The sequence below is a fragment of the Carex rostrata genome, chromosome 10 (genome assembly GCF_964058835.1).
Source record: "Carex rostrata chromosome 10, lpCarRost1.2, whole genome shotgun sequence".
Classification (NCBI taxonomy): Eukaryota; Viridiplantae; Streptophyta; class Magnoliopsida; order Poales; family Cyperaceae; genus Carex; species Carex rostrata.
Genome location: NC_135927.1, coordinates 3,446,601 through 3,474,116, shown reverse-complemented (window position 1 = coordinate 3,474,116; position 27,516 = coordinate 3,446,601). Strand labels below are relative to the sequence as shown.

The following is a 27,516-nucleotide window of genomic DNA, read 5'->3' as shown; positions in this document are numbered from 1 at the left end:
GCAGAATCCAACAAAACATCACTTGGGTGCAACAAAAAGAGTACTAAAGTACATTTCTGGCGCAACCGATTATGGGCTCTGGTATGGCAACTTGCATTCAACTTGATTGATTATAGTGACAGTGACTGGGCAAGATGTGTAGAAGACCGAAGAAGCAATTCTGGGTATGTTTTCTCATTCGGATTCAGTGCAATTTGTTGGAGTTCAAAGAAGCAACCAACTGTGGCTTTATAATCATCAGAAGTTGAGTACATAGCAGTAAACTCAGCAACATGCCAAGTAGTGTGGCTAATTAAGGAGGATTCTTGAAGACCTAGATCAGGTGCAGCAGTAGCCTACTCAGATTTTTTGCGACAATCAATCGGCCATAGCAATGACCAAGAAACCTGTCTTCCATGGAAGATCAAAACACATTGACAATCAAGTACATTTCATCAGAGATTTAGTGGCAGAAGAAGTGGTGGGGCATGGGTATATTAGTTATGAAAATCAAAAGGCTGATATTTCTGACCAAGGCATTAGGAGTAGGCAAGTTTGAGAATTTGTGGTTGTGTTGAGAATTAGCTCAATATTGGTTTAGATAGAAGTTTTCTGAGGTGTGAAACTGTTGTTAGTTTTGCAGTATGGTTTAGAAACTCAGCCGAGTCAACTCGATATCGGTTGAGTCTGATCCAAGTTTCACCCAAGTGTCATGCCCATGTGATTGTTTTTACCAAAACTCGGTTGAACAGTGTTTGACTCGGCCGAGTTATCTGATTTTAAGGCCAAATCAAACCCGAGTCAAACCGAGTCAAGCCCGAATCAGGCTGAGTCCTTCAGTTATTTTATGTTTTTTTCTTGTAGTTGTTGATCTATGATTTGAAATCACAAAAAAAATCAAATAATGCAAACATAATTTGAATTAGAAAAAAAATTAACACATACCTTGTCAAAATAATTTTGCACTAAATTTATGCTACCAATGTAATCTTATTTTGCTATGCATAAATTATAGCTAGCTTAGCAAAAAATGTGTGTTCTATTTGTAATGCTTATATTATATTATATAATTAGTGGATTATTTGAGTATAATATTTTATGTACATTGTTTTCTTACAAATCATTATTTTGACCAATTTTTTCCTAAATTTTGGTTACAAAACAAGTTTTTGCCAAAAAAATCCGAGATTTTGATCCGATTATTACGATTCTGATTCCATAGTCAAGTATCCGATTCGGATTCCAATTCTGAGTTTCAGAACCATGTGTTGCAGCATTCTTTTTAGTATGGTTATTATTTTTAGCACAAGTTCTGTAGTGGGTAATTATTATATTTAGAGAATTGTTGTACTTCAAATTCAAATTCTGCAGAAATATGTAATTTTTATTATTGCCATGGATACCCAGCCCGGAGTCGAATCGGAATAGACCAATTTTTAGAACTGTTGCACCCACGATATTAAGCAATTAAATGTACACAATTAAATCAAATTCAAGTAGCCAGTTATTAAGCAATTATATGTATAATTTTTTTTAACGTTTATTTCCTTAAAGAGCCGTGAACACATGTTAAACAAATTAACACCGGACTTTTCTTTTTGTCCGAAACTTAATAACCTATTTACGTAAGTATGGACGTGCTAAGTCGAGAACAAAGAAAAGGGGTTCAATATATAAGTAAATAAACAAGAAAATTAAGCATAATTAAATTAATTATGAATTTGCAAATAAGCAATAGATGGATACATTAGTAGAATATAAAAGTCTTCCTGATCTGTGCATCTCAAGCAAGAGATTAAACCCAAAACATCAACATGATCACAAAAACAATGGAAATAACAGAGGGAAACAAAAAAGGGGAAACAACAATGAACCGCTTGGTTGGCCAACGGCAATTTTCAAGTGTTCATTTTCATGGAGCTCGGTTGATAACCTGTTCTACGGCTTCGAGAGCTTTTATGAGATCATCCACATAGCGTTTTAATTTATCTTTATTATTCGACTCCTGGGCTTCCTTTAGTAATTGTTGCATAGCAGGAGTGGAGAATAGCTGAAATTGACTGATGTCTTCACCTCTTGCCGCTTGACGCTGTGTGGCAAGGGAAATCAGCAAGGAATTTGCGAAAGGACGGCCTTCCTTGTCATAGGTTTTTTTTGTTTCCATCAATCTTTTCAACTCGTTCAGCTCGTTGATCAGCGTGGCCTTCAACTGCTCTACATCCTGTTTCTCCAATGTTTCTAGACCCTCGGAAAGATTTTGCTGAGCACTTGCCAGATCATTTTTTTCAGCATTGTCTGTCGCTTGTTTGATCAGCTTAGCAATAAGCAGACGAACCTCTTCAGCTCTCACCTCTGGTGGTTCTAGTAGTTCTTCATCTGACAACCCTTGCAGGCGATTTACAGTAGCAAATGCAAGAGGTGCCTCTTCCCGTATTTCATTAAATCTGCATCCACAGAAGTATTACAATTATATTAATGACAATCATCAGAATGGTGACAGGTAATACATGTATACATAATTAATAATTTGCTCGCAAGAAACTGGGCTTTGATATACTTGTATGTGTAAGAGACTTTAATAACGTCTTGGCCACATTCCGCATCTACAGGAGGGATATCAATGTCGACCAAAACCGTGCGGACCTCTTCGATGTAGAGATCGCCAAATGTTATAGTTACAGAACCATCAGTAGGGTGCGTGGATTGCTTATAACTTCCGGCAGAAACCGGCGGCTTTATTTTTGACCTTTCTTGTTCGACTTTAACCGTCAGGTCCTGAGCGACCACACTAAGAAGCCCAGCCAAGCACTGGGAAAAGGCTAAGTTCAAGTTTTCCAGGCGAACTTCAGAGTATGTTCCTCCATTAGGGCTTTTTTTGGCGATATCCGTGAGCCGCTATTAAGAACATGAAGAAGTTAATCAGGATGCAGCAGAGACATATATTTGCTAGAAATTGTAAAAAAAAAGGGGTTATTTTGAAGCCTGTACCTTTGAATCCTGACCATCACCAAAACCAAAAGTGTGCACAGTCACGTTGCATATAACTTTTGAAGCATCACTGCTCTTATTTTCCTTACCATCTGTCATAAGTATGATGACGCCAACGCGTCCATCTCGAATTGTACGATCGTTGAGAACATTCAGGCCCCTAGTAAGGCCATCGGTGATGTTTGTGGACCCTTTAGCTTCCAAACCTTCGATCAGATTTGCGAGTTCAGTTTGAGATTTTTCAGTCATCTGGGTCAATTTGCATACCCTCGTTGCATTAGTGGAGTACTTGACAATTGACAAACGGTCCAAAGGGGTGAGTTTCTTCATCATAAATTGCATAGCAAGTTTCATTTTTCCTATCTTGTCATCGTTTTCCATGCTTTTACTAACATCTAACACCGCCACAAGGTCCAACCCTGCTCGACCTTCGCCTTTACCGGTGAGCTGCAGCAACACCTTTTGGTTGATAGCTTCGAATGGTGCATACTGGTTGTTTCGAATATCCAGCCGTACTCTTCCAGGCACGATGGGCTCTGGCCCTGCAGTGATAGCAATTAGCAAATTAACACAAAATGCATTTAGTGTAATACAATTTCAGTTATAGTATAATTACGTTATATGATCTTCAGCAAAAGATGGCTAATTGAGATTAATAAAGCTTAAAAATAAAAGATTTCATAAACAAACATTATTTCAACACATGAGACAAAACTGGGAGCAAACCTTTAGGAATAACAATCTCCTCATCATCGTTAAAACTCATCTTGACAGATCAATTCTATGCGAATTAAAACAGAATTTGCTAATCTTCTTAATGGCTAATTAGCAACCTATTGCTTCCAGAGAGGCAGAGACTCATCTCAAATATATATATATATAGACATGTGTTGGGAATTTATTATTATTATTAATATCTCAAGCATCGTTATGCAATTAATGTTAGTAAAAGTTTGGAAGAAATAGTTTTACTCTTTGACTAATATATATTATTTGGATAAAATTGTTTATATATCCTTGTAGTAAAATTAATTAGAAGTTCTGAGGCTGAACTTTCACATTTTTTATACATTAGGATATACACACGAACCGGATATTAAAAACACATTAATTAATTGTACAAGTTGATGATATACAAATAAAAAACCTCGATCCGCGCTCCCCGGTAGTTGCAAAGGAGTGCTTTATTATTGGAGAATAATTTGGGTTGCTCAATCAAATCACCCAGGTCTTTTATATATTTGAAGAGTGAATTTTTCATGAACAGGTCTTTGTTTGATCTGAAGAACTTTACTGGAGAAATACAGAAGATATCCAATATTAATATATTTTTGGTATTGCAGTACGAATTAGTCGATAATGAAGATAATTTCAATTTAACACAATTTTTACAACTTTTTTAAGCTTTTTGTATCAAGATATATATATGTAAAAAATGAAATCCCAAAGTTCAATAATAAAAAATATGGATATATATATGCATCTTGAGAAGCAGCACAAAGAAACTAGTTCTACCACTTAATTACATAATTTTTCTTTTTAAGGTTAGTGGCTTTAAATGCTAACTAACAATTTCATTGATAAAAAAAATGAACTTACAACGAGTCAAATGACTCTAAACCTAAATCTACTCTTTTATTCTCACAAAATTCTCCAAACTACTCTAAATAACTCTAATCTCACTTATATACACTCATAATTACCGTCTTACCTTTCCCTATCGCTCTCCAAACACTAAAAATATAAGTTCGCTGCACAGACATCAGTCGTCGCAACCTTTTTTCATAATTGATTTTAAATATATATATATATATATATATATATGAGGAGGGTTCCAATGCCTCATTTTTTTCATACCTCCTCATACCTCATATTTTATATTTTCGTTTTCAAAGTCTAAATTGTCGATCCGAACCGTTCAAAAAACAGTGATTTTCTACCCATCCTAAAAAATAGTAAAAAAATTTCAAAAATTATAAAATTGCATCCCTAACTATATTTTAGTATGGATATTATGTTGAACGGTTCGGATCGACAATTTAGACTTTGAATATGAAGAAAATGAAGATATAAAATATGAAGTATGATGAGGTATAAAAAAAAATGATGCATTGGAACCCTCCTCTATATATATATATATATATATATATATTGAATTTGTTATACTAATATTGCAAATTATAGAGTAATTAGCAAGGTTGTTTCGAAGTACGTAGCAAAATGCAAGGACGGGAAGTAATAACATTCTCTCTTATTGTTATTATTATTATTATTATTATTATTATTATTGACAATGAAATCATCATTTATTGGTTAAGTATCCATTGTCGAAATATAGCCCTCCTCTTGTACTGCACTATCTCTGTCATTCTCTCTTATTCCACCGAGGTTGCTGCAGTCGTATATATGTTTCTTCACCTCCTCTCATTTCCCTTTCCTTTGCTCCCTCCAAATTTAACGTTCTGGAGCAAATAACCAAGGTCCAATCACCTATTATTTATTATTTCAAAAATATGATACTATCATTTATTATGTCAATGCCAACTCATTTATTTGTAAGCTTTGAGCAAAATTCAGCAAGTGAGTCGGTATCCATCTCCATTATTAGAAGAAAAAAAAAAGGATTTTCAGGAAATTTTGTCGATTCAAAAAACAAATAAAGAAAATAAAAGAAAAAATATAATAAAAATTAGTTAGTGATGATTAGCCAAATAAAGTGTGATGTCTCAATCGCTATGTAGACAATGTCGTGACTTTAATGCAGTTAGACGTATGGCTGATAGATATGTGCTTAGTTTTAATACTAGACTTAGCAAGATGTTCAGTAAGTTCGTTAATAAACATAATTTCATCGAACATCAATTAGTCCACAGAAAATGTACTTGCTCCAATGGTGAGCAGTTTGCCTTACTACACATATTTTTTACTTCTAGTGACAAGGATGAAAGAGATCCTTATTGTACATTGATTTATCAATTTGTGGGTCTACTGTGCATAGTCATTTGTTTAGACTTGATCCTGTGTGGTTATTGCATGGGGAGTTCATTACACTAATTCATAAATGGTAGAATGAGATTCCATGTCATATCTTAGAAAATATATTAGGGGTTGGTTAAAAAATCATCATGGAGCTCAGAAAAAACTAAAGGGGAAAGCTCTAGTGATCCTTAAATCTTTGGAACACATCGAAGAGTTTAGGAACCTCTCTGTAGATAAACAGGAACAATTTAATGTGAATATAAAAATACTATATGATATATATTTAGAAGAAGAAATACATTTCAAAACTAGATCTAATCAAAAGTGGTTAGTAGTTGGGGATTTGAATACTAAATATTTTAATAAGATATACTGGGCATCCCTGGCATCAAATATTGGGCATTACTACGATCTAGTAAGCTAAAGATCCTTGGCATCAAATATGCACTCAAGATGAATATTACTAGGATTAACTATTGGGCATCCTTGGCATCAAATATGCACAATTAGATAAAGATTTATGGACTCAAGATGAATTAGTCACACCGACAGAAAAAATTTCTATTGGATAAATCATTAAATTGTAGCTTTTAGTATTTTCCTTAAGGTGCTGGCACATATACAAATCATGAAATCATTTTCAGTGCAATATTGAATGACCACATTGACCGATGAAGTCAAATGGACCACATTTTAAAACGTTCAATTTAATTCGCTCAAAGCTCAACCCCAGCATGTTCCCACGGAAGACTTCTTGGAACAACCCCAATCTACCAAGCTCCACATGCTTGATATGTGATTCTTTAAATTACCCATCTACTTATTTTGTATATTAAAATAATAAATTGGCCTATAATTAAATACCATCCAAAGAGAATCGTTCATTCTCCAGTTAGATCATTTTGTTTTGGTAGACGGGATTCATTTATTGTTTATGCACTTAATACTATAACAGAAAAAATAATTAAAATTTATCTACCTCTGGTATGTATCATATGAGTATCACATGAGTATCACATGACATTTAAACTTGCCTATTATCATATTCGTAGAAAGGGGAGGTAGCACAATTAGCTAAGAAAAAGCCTTAGAGTTGTTATACTCAAAGGTTGAGAGTTCGATTCCCCCTCACGACTTCGCAGCTTCTGCGAAGGTTTTAAAAAAAAAAAACCTATTATCATATTCGATGCATACATTATAAAGATTAGAAAAAGTATGCCAACAGGTCCAATTGGATAGCACAGCTAGAATCGAACCAAATCAAGCTTATCTTAGTTTGAGTTTGAGTTTGAATAAGATTCGAACCGAATTGGTTTGATTTGTTTCAGAGCGAACTAATTTTGAATTGAATTAATTGTGAACTACAAATTTTTTGAATCAAAATCAATCGAATTGCGAACTACAATTTTTTTTGACATCCCTAGTTATACCAGTAGTTTATGCATTAGTTTTCTTCATGTGGAACAATGCTTTAACATATACTTTCTAATGCGCTAACACATACATAATTTTTGATGCTCTAACTTATAATTCTAATTACCAATCAAAATAAAAAAAATGCTTTATCAAAACATAATGGTCACATATAGCAAGTGTATGGGGAAGTCGTGGATTAGAAATTCATATAAGGATATTAAAATCCTTTAATATCAGTTAGAATCGCATTCCGCCATTGGATTCCGATCCGATGCATATCGCCCCAATAGGAAATGTGTTTCCTTTTGCCATCTGGTCATACCCGATGGTGTTGCGCACGTTACTATCCGCTTATATTAACCAACTGATGGCGTTTCTTATATAACGGGCGTTGTAAACGGGGTCCGTTGCGCATTCAATGCCATTGCTTGCGTTTTTAAAGCGATAACAAAGGTTCTTAACACGGCGACTTTTGGATCTGTTTGCCGATGGCAAAAAGGTCACATACACCATCGTTTGTGTTTTTATTTGCATTGGCGTTTGTATCTTACCTTTGGCATCTGTTTTAATTACGCCCGTGCATCTCGGGTTCTGGGGTATTCATGTGTGAAGGCTACCTGAGTAACGCCAAAATTTTGTGAGGTTCTTTTACTTTCCTACTTTGATGTGTAGAATGTACAACCATTTATGTCATATCCCTGGTAAGTTATGACAGTGAATGAGGGACCTCTCGCCAGCCATCTCACACTTGAATCTACATGTCCTTGCTGGACTTTGACTCTTTTTTTTAACCAGCTTGCGAATGTGTTGTAAAGTTCATTCATAATCCATTGTTCCGGTCTCGAAGGGTATGACTCTTGTAGTACATCTGTGTGCTCGGCAAAGTATGAAGCAATGCACGTCATGTGTTGTAACACCTTAAAGTATGCCATTTTGTGCTCTTCCGGACCTATCTGGATTAAGCTGTGTCTGATTGTTCCTTTGCCGTGTAGTCTCCCCTCGTCCCATGCTATGGGTACCGCGATAGATGCTAAATCGGCCATGTAACCATTGCAAAACTCGAGGACCTCCTCATTCATGTAACCCTGTACAATGCTCCCTTTAGGCCGATACCGGTTTTTGACATTTTAAGAAACCCATGTATCTCTCAAATGCGTACATGTACCTCAAGAATGCCGGACCATATACCTTAATCTCGTGAACCAGGTGCACGATTAGGTGAACCATGATATCAAAAAATGAAGGTGGGAAAATCATCTCCAATTCACACAGAGTGACGACTACCTCTTTCTGCAGTGCTTCAAGTTCAATCACATCCGCAACTTTGCTAGAAATTGCATTGAAGAAATAATAGAGCTTGTAAATTGTGTGTCTCACGGGATCTGGGAGTATACTTCAGATCGAAACTAGTAGCAATTGTGTCAGCAGTACATGACAGTAATGCGACTTTATCCCTGACAATTTCATTTCATCCATCATCACAAGTTTTTTCACATTAGCAGAATATCCAGATGGAACATTGACACTGTGAAGGCATCGACAAAGCTATCTTTTCTCAGCTTTTGACAAGGTGTGCATTATTGGATCGAGGTAATAATACTTGCCATCGTTTACAAGTTTGGTATGTAAAGCTGGCCGTATGCCCATATCCTCCATGTCTCTGCGAGCTTTGATCCCATCTTTATTCTTACTGGAAATGCCGAGTAATGTCCCAACTAGACTTTGACATACATTCTTCTCAATGTACATGAGATCGAGGCAATGTCAAACATCTAAATCCTCCTAGTAGGGTAAATTCCAGAAGATTGATTTCTTTTTCCAGGTCACGGCAGCCTTATTGGCCGCTAACTTTCTTTTCTTACCTTTTCTGAAGTCATTCGGAATATCCTTTACCCTGTCATGCACTTACTTGCCGGATAGTGTACGAGGGGCTCTTCCCTTCTCTTCTTTTCTGTTAAAGGCTTCTTTATTCCTCCGATATGGGTGGTTACGCATAAGGAATCGACGATGACCCATATACATATTCTTATTCGAATGACTTAAATACAAATCATCCATCTCGTCTTCACAGATAGGGCACACTTTCCATCCTTTGAAACTAGACAAGTTGGCATACGTTGGGAAATCATTTATGGTGCAAAATAACATAGCCCATAATGTGAATCTCTCCTGCGTATATGCATCGAAAACCTCCACTCCGTCGACCCACAACTTCTTTAGGTTCTCGATCAATGGAGCAAGGTAAACATCTATGTCATTTCTGGGTTGCTTGGGACCAATAATTAGTAAGGACAACATGATGTACTTACCTTTAATGGTTAACCACAGAGGAAGATTATAAATACACAACAGACCCGGCCACGTGCTATGCTTACTGCTCATGTTACCGTGCGGATTCACACCATCTGAACTAAATTAAAACCTTACGTTTCTGATCTTATCACTAAACTCCCTGTGCTTCCTGTGAAAGTTACTCCACTGAATAGTATCTATGGGGTGTCGTAATTTTCTATCATTTTTTTGGCCTTCAGCATGCCAACATATTAATTTTGCATCATTTTTATTTGCGAACAAACGTCTCAGTCTCGGTAGCACGAGAAAGTAATGCAAGACTTTAACCGGAGGTCCTTTCTGATCTAAATCATCATCATAGTTACTCTCATCATTTGTCTCGGGTTTCCTATACCGGTCTGCACCTCATTTTCGATAGTTTGCCATATCTCTGTAATGGATTCAAAACAATACACAATCATTTAAGCATGCATGTATTTTTTGTACTTTCAGACTCAATGGACACAACATTCGTTTGGCTCTGTAACATAAATTTGGGAGCTTGTTTCCATCGGGAGGCATCTCTCCCATGAGTTCTAGCAATTCACTGAAAGTTTTATCACTCCAACCATTACTAGTCTTCAAATAATACAATCTCAAAATAGCTTGGAATTTTGTAAATCTAGTACAACCGGGATATAATTTTCATTCGTAATTATTTTTAAATTTAACTGAAAATCGTTCGTATTCTTTTTCTGTAAATTCCTACTCAACCTCAAGATAAATATCATCAAAGTCATCATTATTAAGGTCTGAATCATAATCATCACAGCCAAAGTCACTACCTATTCCACTACCAATTTCTCCATTACCAATATCATCACCAATTTCCCTATTTTCGCCATCACTATTAGTACAATTACTATCACCATTGCGCTAGTTTACTCAACGTCACCAACAATTTCTCCTTTCTTTGATCCCTCACCGTGCCATACCCAACGTGTGTAGTCACTTCTAAACCCAGTAAAAATCAAATGAGCCATAATATCAATAGGGTCATCCACCGTTTTAATATTATAACACTCATGATAGGGACAACAAATAGTTTTTGCTCCCATCTTTCCCCTAAGTCTCTGAGCACATTTTATAAATTCATCAACACCTTGCCTAAACTCAGGACTATTACGGTCTCGGTCATACATCCAAACTTTCCGCGAAACCCTTTCTGCCTCGGGATCCATATATATCTACAATTAATAATTTGGTCAAATTAATTACAGACAAAAAAACTAAATTAAGGACACAAATCAAAATAACAAAATAAAAGAAATATAAATAATATTTAACCTTGAGAGAATAATTACTGTGAAGGGTAGTGGTGCCTTAAATTCAAATGACTCAGAAATTAATGTGGCATGCGCGCTGATCATGGATGGTCAGATATATATATATATCGCCTTAAATTCACTTCTAGCTGGGAGCTAGAGCTAGATGGCTGGGAGAGAAAATTACCAAGGACTCGCCCTAAACACCATCGGTTAAACTGATGTACATACATTTCCTAGGTTCTAATTATTTACCACCACTACCACTAAAAAATATCTCCATCGGTCTAGTAAGGATATTAGTCAGTGTTAATAACTCAAAAGCCAACAGATCATGAAACAAACAGATGGTAAAAGTAATCCCCTCAGTGCCATCGTCCGTTTAGCCAAACCGATGTAGATGAGTCGCCAAGTAATAATGGTTCGTGAAATTCAACCGATGGCAAAGGAGGGGGGTAGGAGGGGGTCCATCATTGCCATCGGTTTGTTATCCAGAACAGACGGTAAAAAGTTCAACATAATTACAGCGCTACCACTCGTGATGAGCGCCATCTGTGCAGAAGCACATCCAATGGTTAAGGCGCAATGGGAAAAATATTTTTTGTAGTAGTGTATGTAGGGTTGTTATCAATCAATGAAGATTATTTTGTCTTGATGCGGATTAATCATTTCTTAATATGTAAACTGAGGAATTTCTCCAACGACAATTTTTTTTTTGAATTAATGACATTGACTTGGGCCAAGTAATTTTCTAGACTTGGGCCCATCATTTCTTAATATGACAATTCTTCAATCATTTTTTTTAACTAATGAAAACACGTTACTGTCAGGGCAGATAAAATTATTGACTTGGACCAAGGAATATTTATTAGGACCTTGCTATAGATCGACCCACTTTTAATATCAAGTTATTTATTTTTAAATATTTAATTAGTACACTACAAATTAAGGATTGATAATTGTGAACATTTTATTTATATATATGTTTAATTCTAAATATCTAAAATTTGACACATAAAAAATTTAGAATTGACCGCATGAATAGATTAAAAAGCTGATATTTAATAATTGACATTGAACTAATTTGAGGGGATACTCAAACTGTTGATTGCTAATAGGGCTGCACAAAAAATTCATAGTTCATAATTTGATTAGAGTTTGATTTGAAAAAATTCATAAAAAAATTGATTCAAAATAGTTCGAAATTAATTCAAATCCAATTTAAGCTGGACCTGGTTCGTTCGAAATAGGTTCGCGAATTATTCTAGTTCGAAATTCAAAGTAATGTGAACCATTGATTTCCGCTTATGACTTATGTTCGCTGAGTACTTAAAAGTTAAAACATAAGGCCGCCCAGCCATAAGTTGTAACTCGTAAGTCGTAATCCTCACTCTTAGTTCTAAAACCATAGACGACTTTCACCTCTCGCTTTCGGCGACTACGATCACTCTTCATTGTCATAAAAAAGTTCGTAAAAGATTTGAAATTGAGTTCGTCCAAAATTCCATTCAAAATTAATTCAATCCAAACTTAGTTCGAAATTAATTCAAGCCAAACTCCAAATGAAGTAAGTTCGAATCAGTTCAATTTGTTAAAGCCCTACTTGCAATGATGTCATCCAGCACAAAATGTAAAAAATATGAAGTTTTGCGGCCCCCTAGATAGTTATGGAAATATCAATATTTTTAAAAACGTGTATGGTCTCCTACATTTACTTTGAGTGGTCCCCAATATATATTAATGGTGCAGGAATGTTTGGTAGATTTGATTGTGGAGACAATTATTTACGTAAATATCGTTAATCTCATAGCTGTACATAATTATGTGCATAGGGATTTATACTTTATAAAAAAATTCAGTACTGGAGCCTTTGCGGTCCCTCCTGACAATTATAATAGTGACAATGCGTGAATAGTGCGCGGACAGGAATTGCTTGCGAACTACAAATTAATTTCAAATCGAATTAATTGCGAACTACAAATTTTTCGAATCGAAGTCTATTGAATTACAAACTACAATTTTTTTTAGAAATGAAACTTAGATACTAATTGCTGCTTTCCTGTTTTTGCCCAAAGTATGGTTTATTTTAAATTTTAAACTATTATAGAATTAACCAAATTAAATTTAAAACTATGATTATTAGGTAAGATGTTCCTATCATCGGTGCTAATAGCAAATTTGTCATTGGATCGGTAAGATGTTTATATCATCAGTACGTACCAAGAGGAAATTTTCTATTTGATAGGTAAGATGTTAATATTCATAGTACTAATTAATTAGAGAAGACGAAACAGATGGAACCAGATAAGAAAAACTACACAATTATTCTCTATTTCATTATTGAGATTAAAATAAATAAGATAAGACACACAAAACGTAATGGTCTCATATAGCCAGTGTATGGGGAAGTCACGGATTAGAAATTGATATAAGGATATTAAAATCAGAAAGACTTCCTCTAAAATAATTATTACATAGGGTTGTTATCAATCAATGGAGATTATTTTGTCATGATGCGGATTAATCATTTCTTAATATGTAAACCGAGAAATTTCTCCAACGACATAAATTTTTTGAATTAATGACATTGACTTGGGCCAAGCAATATTGATTAGGACCTTGCTATAGATCGACCCACTTTTAATATCAAGTTGTTTATCTTTAAATATTTAATTGGTACACTACAAGTTAAGGATTAATAATTGCTAACATTTTATTTATGTATTGGTTTTGGACACCTTGGTCATTCAAGTCATTTCTTAATATGACAATTCTCCAATCATTTTTTTGAATTAATGTAAACACGTTACTATCAGGGCATGTAAAATTATTGATTTGGGCCAAGCACTATTGATTAGCACCTTGCTATAGATCGACCCACTTTTAATATCAAGTTGTTTATCTTTAAATATTTAATTGGTACAGTACAAATTAAGGATTGATAATTGTTAATATTTTATTTATATATATGTTTAAGTATAAATAACTAAAATTTGACACATAAAAAAAATTGGAATTGACCGCTTGAATAGATTAAAAGCTGATATTTAATAATTGACATTAAACTAATTTGAGGGGATACTAATCAACCCGTTGATTGCTACTTGCCAGTGTCGGGTTAGCGGAGACTTGCGGAAAAAAATGGGTTGCAACATGGACTCGCATGTGTAACATGAAACAAAAAACCCAAAAGTATCAAACACATTTACATGACAACACTATCAAATCTTCTAAATCAAGACCGGAGTTCAGAAAGCCACCTAATTTATCATGCGGAGATGTAAAATTTCAGTTGACAGTCTATGAAAATCTTTATTATTCTCGTATGTAACTTATAAATCCGTGTTTCTAAACTTTCTACCATTTCGGATTTGCCACAGATCTTAGAGAGTATCAACGACAAATCCTAATTTCACAAATTTTACACGACAACTAGGAACCAGTCAAACCAGCAAACACAAAAAACCAGAAAAAAAAAACAATTTAATCATGATAACAGACACAGCCTCCAGAGCCAGCAAGGAACCAATCAAGCAAGCACACATTTAATATTTTTTAGTCAGCCATCAATGGCAATTTTGGCCTGCCTCTTTTAACCGCTCCCTTAATTTCTTTTTTTATTTTTTAATTTCCATTAGCATGAATGCATGATGAATTCGGACTCTCCAAGAAAATAATAGAAGCATCTCAAAAAGACACGGGTGCATACTCACTGAATAAGAATTTTAATTTAATTTTTTTTATCTTATTATTATATTATTCTTTTAAGAAGAAAGAAATGGATTGACCACCACATTATGAAATTAATATTATATTGATCTCAATGTGAATATAGTTAAGACAAATCAAAATTTCAACCTAATTATAAATTTGACTTGGACCAAGCAATTAATATTCACTACAAAAAATACCATTTTTTCGGCGCTTACAAACGCCGCTAAATACATTGAAAAACGCCACTAAAGACCTTTGTCGATGCTTGGACAAGTGCCAGGGATACTGCCGTCAGCAAAATCTTCTGCCGGCACTTCCAGATGCCATTAACGGCGTTTGGATGCCATTAACGGCGTTTGGGAAACGCCGCCCGAAATGGACTTTTCCCGGCACTTGGTTATTTTTACCGGCGTTTATAGGACCTTTATCGGCGCTTGGCAAATGCCGCCCAAAATAGACTTTTTTCCGGCGCTTGGCAAAGGCCGCTAAAAGTTTTGACATATAAAAAAAATTGTGTTTTCCCGGGGATTCTAAAATGCCTTCAAAAGTCACGAAAATATTAAATTTTTTTTTTTTTTGCCAAGAAATACCGTTAGGCTTTCATTTCACATATTCTATCATGGATGGTCGGATATATATATATATATATATATATATATAGAGAGAGAGAGAGTTAGGCTGGGGTGCTATGGATAGCATAGAGGCCTCTATGCTACGGCTCAATATTCAAGTTTTCAAAATCCAAACGGTCGATCCGAACCGTTCATCTTATTCTCCATATTAATATCTGCTTGGAGACCAAATTTTATATTTTTCTGAATTTTTTTACTATTTATTAATTATTTTACAAAATTGTTGATCCAACGGTGGCTGCACAAAACAGTAAAACCGTTGGATTAGCGATTTTCAAAGTGGCTTAATAAATAGTAAAAAAATTCAGAAAATTATAAAATTTGGTCTCCAAGCATATATTAATATGGAGAATAAGATGAACGGTTCGGATCGACCGTTTGGTTTTTGAAAACTCAAATATTGAGCCGTAGCATAGAGGCCACTATGCTATCCATAGCACCCCAGCCTAACTCTATATATATATATATATATATATATATATGAGTGAGTCTATGGTACTATGCATATTATGATTTGTTACCGTACTACGGCTCTATATTTGAGTTTTTAAATCCTAACAGTCGATCCGAACCATTCATCTTGTTCTCCATATTAATATGTGTTTGGAGACCAAGTTTTACATTTTTTGAAATTTTTTTACTATTTTTTTAGATTTATTGAAAATCACTGTTTTTGGATGGTCCAGAATTTTCAGATCAAGTGATTTTCTAAATATCTAAAAAAATAGTAAAAAATTTTCAAAAAATGTAAAATTTGGTCTCCAAACACATATTAATATGGAGAACAAGATGAACGGTTCGGATCGACCGTTAGGATTTGAAAATACAAATATAGAGCCGTAGCACGGTAACAACCCGTGATATGCATAGTACCATAGACTCACTCTATATATATATATATGAGGAGGGTTCAAATGCACCCAAATTTTTGTGCACCCAAATGCACCCTATCTTTTAAATATTTTTTCTCCGTTTTCAAAGTCCGAATAGTCAATCCGAACCGTTAGATGCGATCTATATATTAAGATGTGCTTGGAGACCAAATTTTACATTTTTTGAAATTATTTTACTATTTATTAAGCCATTTTGAAAATCCCTGATCCAATGGTCCAAAAAAATGTAAAATCAGCGATTTTCAAAGTGGCTTAATAAATAGTAAAAAAATTCAAAAAAATGTAAAATTTTGTCTCCAAGTACATTTTAATATATAGATCGCATCTAATGGTTCGGATTGACTATTCGGACTTTGAAGACGGAGAAAAAATATTTAAAAGATAGGGTGCATTTGGGTGCACAAAAATTTGGGTGCATTTGAACCCTCCTCTCTCTCTCTCTATATATATATATATATATATAGAGGTAGGCTAATGTTCGCTTACAAAAGTATGCTACAAAGTTTCAGGTACAGCTAGCTGTACCAGTTTAAACCTTGAATCTACTCTCGTCTAAGGTTGCAAGTGCACAACCCTATCCGTATAGTATAATAAGGTATCGATCCTCAGGGACGGTTTAATTCGATTCTAAATTCCTACAAATCCGAGTTAGGTACTAGAAGTGAAAAGTTTGGTTTGAATTCGTTTCAATTTCTCAATTCAATAACAAAAGATTGCAAAAGAAAATAAATGTTTGTTTCAGTCAAGTTTAAAAGGATGTTTCTAGGGTTTCAGATTTCATCCTCAGCTTTGCCTCTCTGGACCCTCACTCGACTCGCATCATCTCTGATGCGATCCTAGTGATGCGACCCGCATGGTCTCCCATGCGACTCGCATGGCCCTCGAGTGAATGCAGCATTGCACCTGTTTCTGAGTTATTCGATTGTGCAAAGTTCTACTGACCCTACCTACGATTCTTGAGCCTCAACTCTCGTTTATTAGCACCAGAAACCTAGTAAGGAATTGCAATTTCACCTTCTTAGATTCACAACTTTCAACTCTCGTTTATTCGTGTTCAATCTAAGTCAATTGATCGGTTTGCTAAAGGTATCCACTATCTCTCAATAAATGGAAATCTCACCTTTCGGTTCAATTGATCTATCTTTTCAGATTTCTAACCTACCTCATGTGCTTGATTAAATTGCAAGAAGGATCAAGTCAACAAATTAGAAGAGATGCAAGAAACATTCAACAATAGACAATCAAGATTCAAACAATCAAAATCAAGCAATGAAAGAATAATACTCAATCAATTGATCACAAGAACAACTCAAATTCAAATGCAATACATACAATCAAAGCTTTAGACTACATCAACCCTAGAAACAAGAAAAAGATCTACTCAAGCATCATCATAAAAGAAGAGAGAAGAGAAGAGATCATGATAGAACCCAATGTAGCAATCTAGCAAGGATCTTCCCTTCTTTCTTGATCACCACTCCAACTCTTGAGGTTTTGAATCTTCAAAATTCGGAACTCCCTCTCTGGTAGCAGGGGTGGCCTATTTATAGGCTTTTTAAAACGAGTGGTTCAATTCTGGGCCTTTATTGGGCCTTTGCTGCCTGCTCTAGAAACTCGCGATGCGACCAGCGTCAGGTCTGATGCTACCCGCATCGACTCTGATGCTACCCGCATCGACTCTGATGCTACCCGCATCGACTCTGATGCTACCCGCATCGAATCTGATGAGGGTCGCATCAAATGTGATGAGGGTCGCGTGCAGAGTCTCAGAATTCAGTAACTTCCCTGATTTCGCCCGTTTTCTGCAAAATAAGAATGAAATCACAGCAGTACCACATTCTATGGATATTCAATGTAAAATACGCGATTTGGTGGTTTAAAACGCAGATTTTGGTACTGGAATTGGTCGGAACAATAGATCAAATATGGAGATATCAGCTAATATACAATCGATTGTTCTTGAGGTCCCGTACAACCAAGTTATTTTTCAATTTTTAAAGTTCAAATGATCGATCCAAACCATTCATCTTGTTCTCCATATTAATATGTGCTTGGAGACCAAATTTTATATTTTTCTGAATTTTTTTACTATTTATTAAGCCACTTTGAAAATTGCTAATCCAACAGTGGCTTCTGATTTTACTGTTTTGTTAAGCCACCGTTGGATCAGTGGTTTTCGAAGTGGCTTAATAAATAGTAAAAAAATTCAGAAAAATGTAAAATTTTGTCTCCAAACACATATTAATATGGAGAACAAGATGAACGGTTTGGATCGATCATTTGGACTTTAAAAAAATCAGAAAATGACTTGGTTGTACGGGACCTCAAGAACAATCGATTGTATATTAGCCTATCTCTCTCTCTCTCTCTCTCTCTCTCTATATATATATATATATATATATATATATATATCGCCTTAAATTCATTTCCAGCTGGGAGAGAAAATTACTAAGGACTCGCCCTAAACATCATTGGTTAAACTAATGTACATACATGACCTAGGTTCTAATTATTTACCACCACTGCCACTAAAAAATATCTCCATCGGTCCAGTAAGGATATCAGTCAGTGTTGATAACCCAAAAGCTAACGGATCATGAAACAGACAAATGGTAAAAAGTAATCCCCTTAGTGCCATCGTCCGTTTAGCCAAACCGATGTAGATCAGTCGCCCAATACAAACGGTTCGTGAAATTCAACCGATGGCAAAGGAGGGGGGCAGGAGGGGGTCCATCAATGCCATTGGTTTGTTATCCAAAATAGAAGATAAAAAGTTCAACATAATTACAGCGCTACCACATCCGATAGTAAAGGGGTGGTGAAAAAAATATTTTTTGTAGTAGTGTACGCAGGGTTGTTATCAATCAATGAAGATTATTTTTATCTTGATGGGGATTAATCATTTCTTAATATGTAAACCTAGAAATTTCGATCTCCAACGACATACATTTTTGAATTAATGACATTGACTTGGGCCAAGCAATTTTCTAGACTTGGGCCCATCATTTCTTAATATGACATTTCTCCAATTACTTTTTTGAATTAATGTAAACACGCTACTATCAGGGCAGGTAAAATTATCGACTTGAGTGAAGCAATATTGATTAAAACCTTGCTATATATCGTCTCACTTTTAATATCAAGTTGTTTATCTTTAAATATTTAATTAGTACACTACAAATTAAGGATTGATAATTGTCAACATTTTATTTATATATATGTTTAATTATAAATAACTAAAATTTGACACATAAGAAATTTAGAATTGACCGCTTGAGTAGATTAAAAGCTGATATTTAATAATTGACATTAAACTAATTTGAGGGGATACTCAAACCGTTGATTGCTAGTAGTGCTGCACAAAAAATTCGTAGTTCGTGATTTGATTCGAGTTTGATTCGAAAAAATTCATAAAAATTTGATTCGAAATAGTTCGAAATTAATACAAACCAAATTCAAACTGGACCTGGTTCTTTCGAAATAGATTTGCGACTAATCTAGGTCGAAATTCAAAGTAAGGTGAATCGTTCATTTTCCCTAATGACTTATGGTCGCTGATGACATAAAAGTTAAAACATAAGGCTGCCTAGCATAAGTTATAACTCCTAAGTCGTAATCCTCGCTCTCAGTTCTAAAATTCCGGACGACTTTCACCTCTTGCTTTCACTACCACTACTAGAATTTACACTATTTCCATGCGGATTATATGTCATTTCCAATTGGAGGAAGGGTTGATGGAAATAATCTAGTGTTTTCAGACACACTTAATTATTTCCAACGGTAGTCCTATGGAAATTATAGTGCATGGAAATCTGTGCTTTCCGCTTTTGGAAATGCTTCCTATCCACCCTTGGAAAAAATATTGCATGATCCATGACCTGCCTAGCAGGTCATTTATTATATTTTATTGGAAGCTCATAGAAATAACTCTCCCCATGCCCTTGGAAATAAGTGGGAAGTTAATTGGGAGACATATTATTTCTATGAGCTAGCTACCCTTCGAAATGTTTTGTTATATCTTTTTATATTATTTTATAGTCAAGGTCCATAGAAATACTGGAGCACTTTGCTCTTGGAAATGTTTTGTTGATTCATTTTATAATATTTTATAGTTAGATTTATTATTTCCATGAGAGTACCGTTGGAAAATATTAGTTCATGGAGACAGAACCCTTTCTATTTATTTGAGATCTCCCTTTGTAGTAATAAAAATAAATCACAGCATACAACAAGCAGTATTTAATTGGGATATATAAAATTAAACACTACAAATTGAAAATATAAATTTTGGTATTTGAACTAAACCAATCTATTTAATTTAGATACAAAATATTTTTATAAATACAAGCAATACATAACATCTTCCTTTGAAAGACTTTTGTGTCCTCCTGCAATATATGTTTTTAAATACATGAGTGTTAGTAAATGAGTAAAATTAGTTACAATTAGTAAACAGTGATAATAATTAATAAACAGACTCTTGTGTTTGATCTACAACTTCAAAATAATTTAGGCATAATAATTAAGACTCTGTTGAAGCTAAAATTCATTATTAATTAAGAGGCCATTACCACGCAATTCTATTTGAGACCTTTGTGTGTTCTTCCCCATGAGCAAGTATAGGCTTAAGTGGCTTCTCCGCATATCAGTAACTGTTGTTAGCACCTCAAGCATGGTATAGTGTCTCAATAATTACATTGGGTTGAATTGATTCTAAATCATTGATTCGTAAGATGTATCAAAAACAATTAAAACAATTAAATTTATTACTTTGAGATCTCTCTATTTGAAACAATTTATGAGGATCAAGTAAAATGTTCCTCATAAATTAAAACAATTTTGCATAAAGGAGTTAGATTTGGAGAAAATTCATTTTACAAGGTCCTTCTAAATAATGTTAGGTAGTTCTCAGATTTTTCTCCCATTTTTAAGAAATTTATTAATATGGTTTATGTTCAATTTTGTAACAAACCCAGCAGTTCATGATTTTTCTGACAACTAGATTTGTTATTTTCATATCGGACAAACTACTACACCAATATTTTTTTTCCATGGAAATGTGTATGAAAACCCAATCTGCATGCATGATTTATTGTGGGATTTTTTAAAATACAGAAATCTGACTGGTAGAGTAATTCTAAAGTGAAAATTGAGGTACCAGCTTTCTACCTTGCAGCAAATAACAGAAAAAAGATTTTTAAAAATTGAGATTCAAAAATAGCTAGAAAATAGTAGAAAAATCCTAAAAATGCAAAGTTTAATATTCAAATACTTGAATTGGCATGATGTGTTTTATTAACACTGCAAACTGGCAAGGCCTAGTTCTGTCCCTAGCTATTTCAAATTTTCTGATTTGGCTTCAGGGGTATTTTGGAGCATGTTTGTACTAGCCATGCCTCACATCCATTTCCTTTGTTTTATTTCCTGGTCACCCATGGCTAATATGTAGTGTTGATGATTAGACACTGTTTGGACATGGGGCATGACTTGGTTCAGACATAAAGACTGTTTTAGGATTTGAACTTTCCATTTTCTTTACCAACAAAGTAATAAAATTAGAATTAAGGGCTAGTTATCCATGGAGATCAAGTTCTTGTCAACTCTTAGTGTAACTTTATACAATCTAGCCCTTGGTTCTATTTTCTACTAAACTCTTAGTGTTAACAACCGTTGGTAAAGGATTTTAAACTACCAATACGTTGGATTTTTTTATTTGATTGACTCATTGAGACCTCTTGTGTTTAGTAGAAAAGTGAAAAACAAGGCAGCTTGATTCATTGACGCCACCTGTTTAGTAACTTTCACAGGTTGCGGATCCTTCTTCGCTTCAACTTGTTCTTCTTCTATGGAATTAGCAACCAGGATAAATTAAAAGCAAAATACAGTTAATTTTTCAAGCATTAATTTCAAGCAGAAATCATTATGTCCCTAATTTCGGATCCTATTATTTCAAGCATTAATTTTTCACTTAATTGGTTAAGTGGGACTTAAAATCAATCATTTGGTTTTAAGCTGGCTTTGCTATCTTCCCACGTACTCAAATTTTACGTTCAAATATTACTGATTATTTGAACCATTTCACTACATTTATAACTATTTGCTGAATACAAATTAAATGATTTCCCAGAGGTCTTGTGGTCTTGTTTGCTTGCATCGGACATAAAAGCTCTTTAATATCAGTATCATATAATTATTAACTATACCAACCTAATTTCTAATTACCAATGCTTAACTCGGGTTGTAGTAGCATCAATCATTCAAATCATGGTTCTGAAAATCGGCCGATTCCGAGTTGACTCGGAATCGGCGGTGTCCGGGCCGAGTTTTACCCGATTCTCACGCCCGTGCGAGTTTTTCGGCAAAACTCGGATGAACAGTGACGGAATCGACCGATTTTCTGATTTTCCGGCCGAGTTACACCGATTCAAGCCGAGTTACACCAAGTTGAGCCGATTTCATTTCAAAAAATTCTGATTTTCAACTAACCTGGACTGTGCTCTGCCGTAGGAGGAGATGAGTCCCTGGCGGGACCGGCTGAGGAGATCGCTGAGAGGCATAGAAGCTGTGCCATTCGATTTGAGTGAAAGACGTAGAAGCTATGCCATTTGAGTGAAAGGCGACAGAAGAGAGAAAGGGGCTTCGCCCCTGTGTTTGCGCGGACGGGAGAGAAGGGAAGAGAGAAAGAAGAGGATCTGTGGGGGAGTCCACTGTCAGTGAGGGAGATAAACAAGAGCAATGGAGGGGATTTGAAATGGATCCGAAATTTCTATTCATTTGAGTTAAATCCCTTTTGTCATTCAATCCAAATCAAGTGACTAGATGATTTCAAGATTCGTGCTATCTGTGAACCAATGGTTCAAACAATTCAGAATTTATATGAACTCACATAATTTGTTTCATAATTCATTACGGTTGTAAAAATTTCAATCCAAATTCTTGTAAAAATTTACGATTAATTTGCACGAATAATTCACATTTCTATCTTTCAAATTTTAGAATTCAATTTATATATATTCATACATGATAATTAGAATAATTATATTCCCAATAATCTAACAAAACTTGTAAATAAATTTTTAGATTTCGAATTTTCTCATAATTCGGATAATTCAATATCAATTAGTATATATGTATATATACATGTAATTATCAACTCACATCTTTATAATTTCTAAATAAATAAAATTTGCAATTTATATATATAATTATTCGTACAAAACTTGTATATTTATTCTGCTAATTACAAACCTATTTATTTATTTCTTTACACGAATCATTTTATTTTAATTTCAAATTCTCATTTTATTTATATAATTTCATAAATTATTTATATCTCAAAATTTTCAATTTATATTTTAAATTAATAATATAAGTTCTAAACAATCATTGGATTAATTAGTAAAAAAATTATTTGAGTGAAAACTTTTAAATTTATCATGATTAATATTTATTTAAAATTTTGGGATATAACAATTTGAGTGTAATATTGTCTTAATTAACATAGTTTTTTTACAAATTATTTTTATCAATTTTTTCCTATTTTTTGGCTACAAAACAAGGGTTCTGCCAAAAAAACCCGAGTTAAAGATCCGATTCTTCCGATTCCGGCCGATTCATCCTATTCTGACTCGGCGGTCAAAAATCTGATTCCGATTCCGATTCCGAGTTTCAGAACCTTGATTCAAATGCTATAATTATTTGAACGAAACTTAGAATTAAGCTCACTGGATTGTAAATGTGTTTGGTGCTTAAAATACAGATCACTGTTCCTAATCAAAATAAGAGAAATGTCCAAAAATTAAGGAAACTAATACCGCATAGATTCAACCAATTCTACGTACCAGTGTTTTAGAGGGTTCTTGGTTTGCTTGAGAGTTTGTCCAATGGGTACAGTTTGCCCTTCGATTGAAACACGGAAAGTTTTAATTTGGTAGGTTAAAGTTAGTGGATAGAGGGTTGAGAGGATCTGCTTAGGGAGTTTTTGCGATTGGTAAGAGAGGGTTGAGAGGAGAGGAGATTGACGAGGAATTGAGAGGACGCCGCAAGAAATTTGGTTTTTTCTCGCTTACGAAGTGAGAGGAGGAAAGATTGACGAGGAGAGGGTTCAGGTGTTTTGTTATAGTTGAAACGCTGAACAGTGGAACATGATTGTCAGAGAAGGGAGAAAAGGCGCTGAAATGAATTCTTTGGAGGGTGGGACATGATTGTCAGAGACAGTGAAAAGGGTGCTGAAATGAAAAATTTGGAGGGAGAAATGAAAATAAACCAAAGTATGGCAGGGAAAGAAATTTGGAGTTCTCTTAAACTGAAAATCGGACCCAACTGTCACTGAATAGATCTACGTATAAAATATGACTAGGATTGCTAAATGGAGATGTCCATTGACAATCAGAATGGCACATTTTTAATCAAACGGTTCAGATTTACAAATGTTCATAGCCCTTCGATGTCTCGATATTCCATCAGCTAGATGGATAAGTATATGAACATGAAATCATATCAAACTTTGCTGCGAGAAAATAAATACAGTGCTCTTTAATTTCAATGGTTCGGATCTACCAACGAACAATGTCTTTGTGTGCGTCTTCATTAACTCACAAAGCAAGAGTTTATGTTATATGAAACATGTACTCTTGCTTTGTGAGTTAATGAAGATACACGTGTACATGTCGTTCACTAGTCGATCGGAACTGTTGAAATTAAAGAGAATTGCATATATATTTTTGTAGAAAATTTTGATGAAATTTTATTTTTATTTACCTATACATCAAGTCGACGGAATATTAAAACATCAAAGGGCTATCAATACTTCACATTGGATCGAAACTCAGACATAATAAATCTTCAGAATTTTATTGTTGGTTACATTCAATATTTCTCCTTGATCATTTTAAAACAAATTTAAAATAATTTCATTACAAATCGACCGTTGATTGCTCACCTGAAAATGAACGGTTCGCATGTATGTATTAAATATGAAGCGGCAAATAATAATAAAAGTCTATAAAATGGATAATTATAAGTATGATTTGGCCATAGAAGATGTAAATAATTTTATTTATTTATTTTTTAATTTTGTTTTCATAGTATTTGTTGTACATGCATCATCTAATTAGGAAATATCAAAATCTGAGCCGTCGGATAGATAATGAATGGTCCTGATGTCTTAATTTTAGATGCTGTGGGTAGAGAGTGCCTTTCTCCGAGGTAACATAATATTTCTGTTTAGATCATTTAGGAGCAAGGTCCTTTAATATTCGTGCGTGATGATGATTAGATGGCTGCTGTATAAACCCATAAATTATGTTACCTTAGAGTTTAGGAATTCTCTCAGTATATGCAATACAAACTTGTTCTATTTTTAATCTTTGGACCTCACGATATTTCTCCACTACTCTCCTCCATGTACTCTGTAAAAAACCGAGCTTGAGCGCCAAAACCCTAAATTTTTCACTTCCCTCCTTCAATTTCCTCTCAAAATTTCACTTATTCACTCTCCCACTTTTAGAAAATTTTGTTTCCTTCTCCAGCAAAGAACCCAAAACCCTCACTCCTAAATTGCCCCGCTCAACCTTGTCTTGCTTCCTTTCTTCTCCTCTCAAATCTGATCCTCCCAAACCTGCTCAAATCTCCCTCTCAGATCTGATCCGATCGTTCAGTGTCTTCGTAATCGAGGTTAGTACTGTTCTCTTCTGAACTATTTTTTTGGGGGTTTTATCGAGCTCTCTACTGGGAATGCCATCCTTAATATCCGAAAACAAACAGTGCTCCAAACTTGATCTTTACATCTAATAATCAAAAACTTAGATTGGGAATGCCAATTATCACTCAATTTGACTCAACTTTACATCTGATAATCAAAAACTTATTTTCTCTCTTTTAAATATTGTCCAATATGAAACCTAAACTCAGCCAAACAGAACCAAGGCAATAGATGGATTAGACAGACCCAATAACTATTTTATTTAGAATTGATTCTTTATATCAATTTGAAAGTGCTTTTCTTCAGGACCTGAATTCCTGACTATATTTTTATAATGATACTTCGCATGCCAAATCTTCATTCCAAATTCTTACTCTTGATCTTTCCCCCACCTAGCCGTTTATTGGAGCACTTCTAATTGTTCCTCAGTTATTCAATTATTAGTTTTCTTTTACTAGTTTGCTGTAATTGAGAAATGAAAATATTTAAATTCAATATTTTATATTTTTAGGGGGGAAAACCTCACCTCAGTTGTATGACAAGTCTCCCAAAAAATCATCTTAGCCAGATGACAACTACATGTGAATCTCTTCTGGATGAACTTCAGGTACAACTAACTTTGTTTGATTTCCTGCTGTGGCATGCAAGAAAATTTCCTTACTAAGTGGGTAAATCAAAGAAAAATTAGTTCAATCTGGTGCTCCATGGTAAAGAAACAATTGTCTAATGATGCTTAATTGCCAATTTGAGGGGAGTGTTTGATATCACTTCAAGTGCATGTGTGGTTCTGCAGCACTGTACGACATCCTCCCCTCTTTTCCCTTTGCAGTTTAGAGGACCAGTTTTGTTAATTTAGAAATCCTGGGTTAGTACATCTACAGGGTAGTTAACGTGTTACATGTAAATTAATTTGGGACATAAACCTTAACCTCATGCCAGAGCTTTATACCGCCCCGCCATAGCTCTATAGCGCTGGTAATTTTGGGACAAACTGCGAATGAGTTACAACTCAAAAGGCTGACCTATATCGGTAATTTCCAATTTCCATTTCAAAAATAAAATCCCTCATTTCCAAATTTATACTGATTTATTTGCATTTCCTATGCAGGTATGGAGCTGCAGTTTGAGTGGGACATGGCAACATCATTTGTTGCTGCAAGCCTGGTACATGGTGTATTCATGCTAGAGTGCGACCGACAACAAAACCAGTACCATCAGTATGTTCTGATATTAGTTTTTTATTTTATGTTAACACATGTTGTGCAGTCATGAATATATTATACTTGGAGGATAGTAACACAAAAAATATGCATCGATGACAGAATCAGCAGATGAGCCTAGTACGGATCAAGGATTTTTTTAAATCAAAATTACCTTATAGTTAAATTGTACAAACACTTCACATTGGATAGTATGTTAATTATAGACGTAATAAAGCTATTGGAGTCGAGCTTGCACATTGTTCAGACTATTTTTTAATATCTTATTTATTTTTAGTCAATTGACAAATTAGTTTTGCCGTGATTGCAACAAGTTTACTGTTCGTTAGTGCACTCAAGTTAATATATTTTCTTTCTTCTTCCTTTGGTAGCAAATCACAACCCTAATTGGGATTT

The 27,516-nt window shown here is 34.5% G+C and overlaps 1 protein-coding gene and 1 long non-coding RNA gene across 2 annotated transcripts in view; both read right to left on the bottom strand.

Annotated features, from left to right (window-relative positions):
* Window positions 1–1,752: 1,752 nt before the first annotated feature.
* LOC144560872 (E3 ubiquitin-protein ligase WAV3-like) lies at window positions 1,753–3,348 on the bottom strand. The gene is made up of 3 exons (XM_078310095.1): window positions 2,968–3,348; window positions 2,537–2,874; window positions 1,753–2,423 (listed from the first exon to the last, which is right to left on the bottom strand). The coding sequence occupies exons 1-3, from the start codon at window positions 3,346–3,348 to the stop codon at window positions 1,892–1,894; spliced, it is 1,251 nt and encodes a 416-aa protein (XP_078166221.1). The 3' UTR covers window positions 1,753–1,891.
* Window positions 3,349–4,497: 1,149 nt separating this feature from the next.
* The window catches only part of LOC144561018 (uncharacterized), a 67,984-nt gene continuing 44,965 nt past the window's right edge, over window positions 4,498–27,516 (bottom strand). Inside the window, exon 2 of the long non-coding RNA XR_013513555.1 lies at window positions 4,498–4,678. This is a non-coding gene — a long non-coding RNA (uncharacterized LOC144561018). The remainder of the gene's footprint in view (window positions 4,679–27,516) is intronic.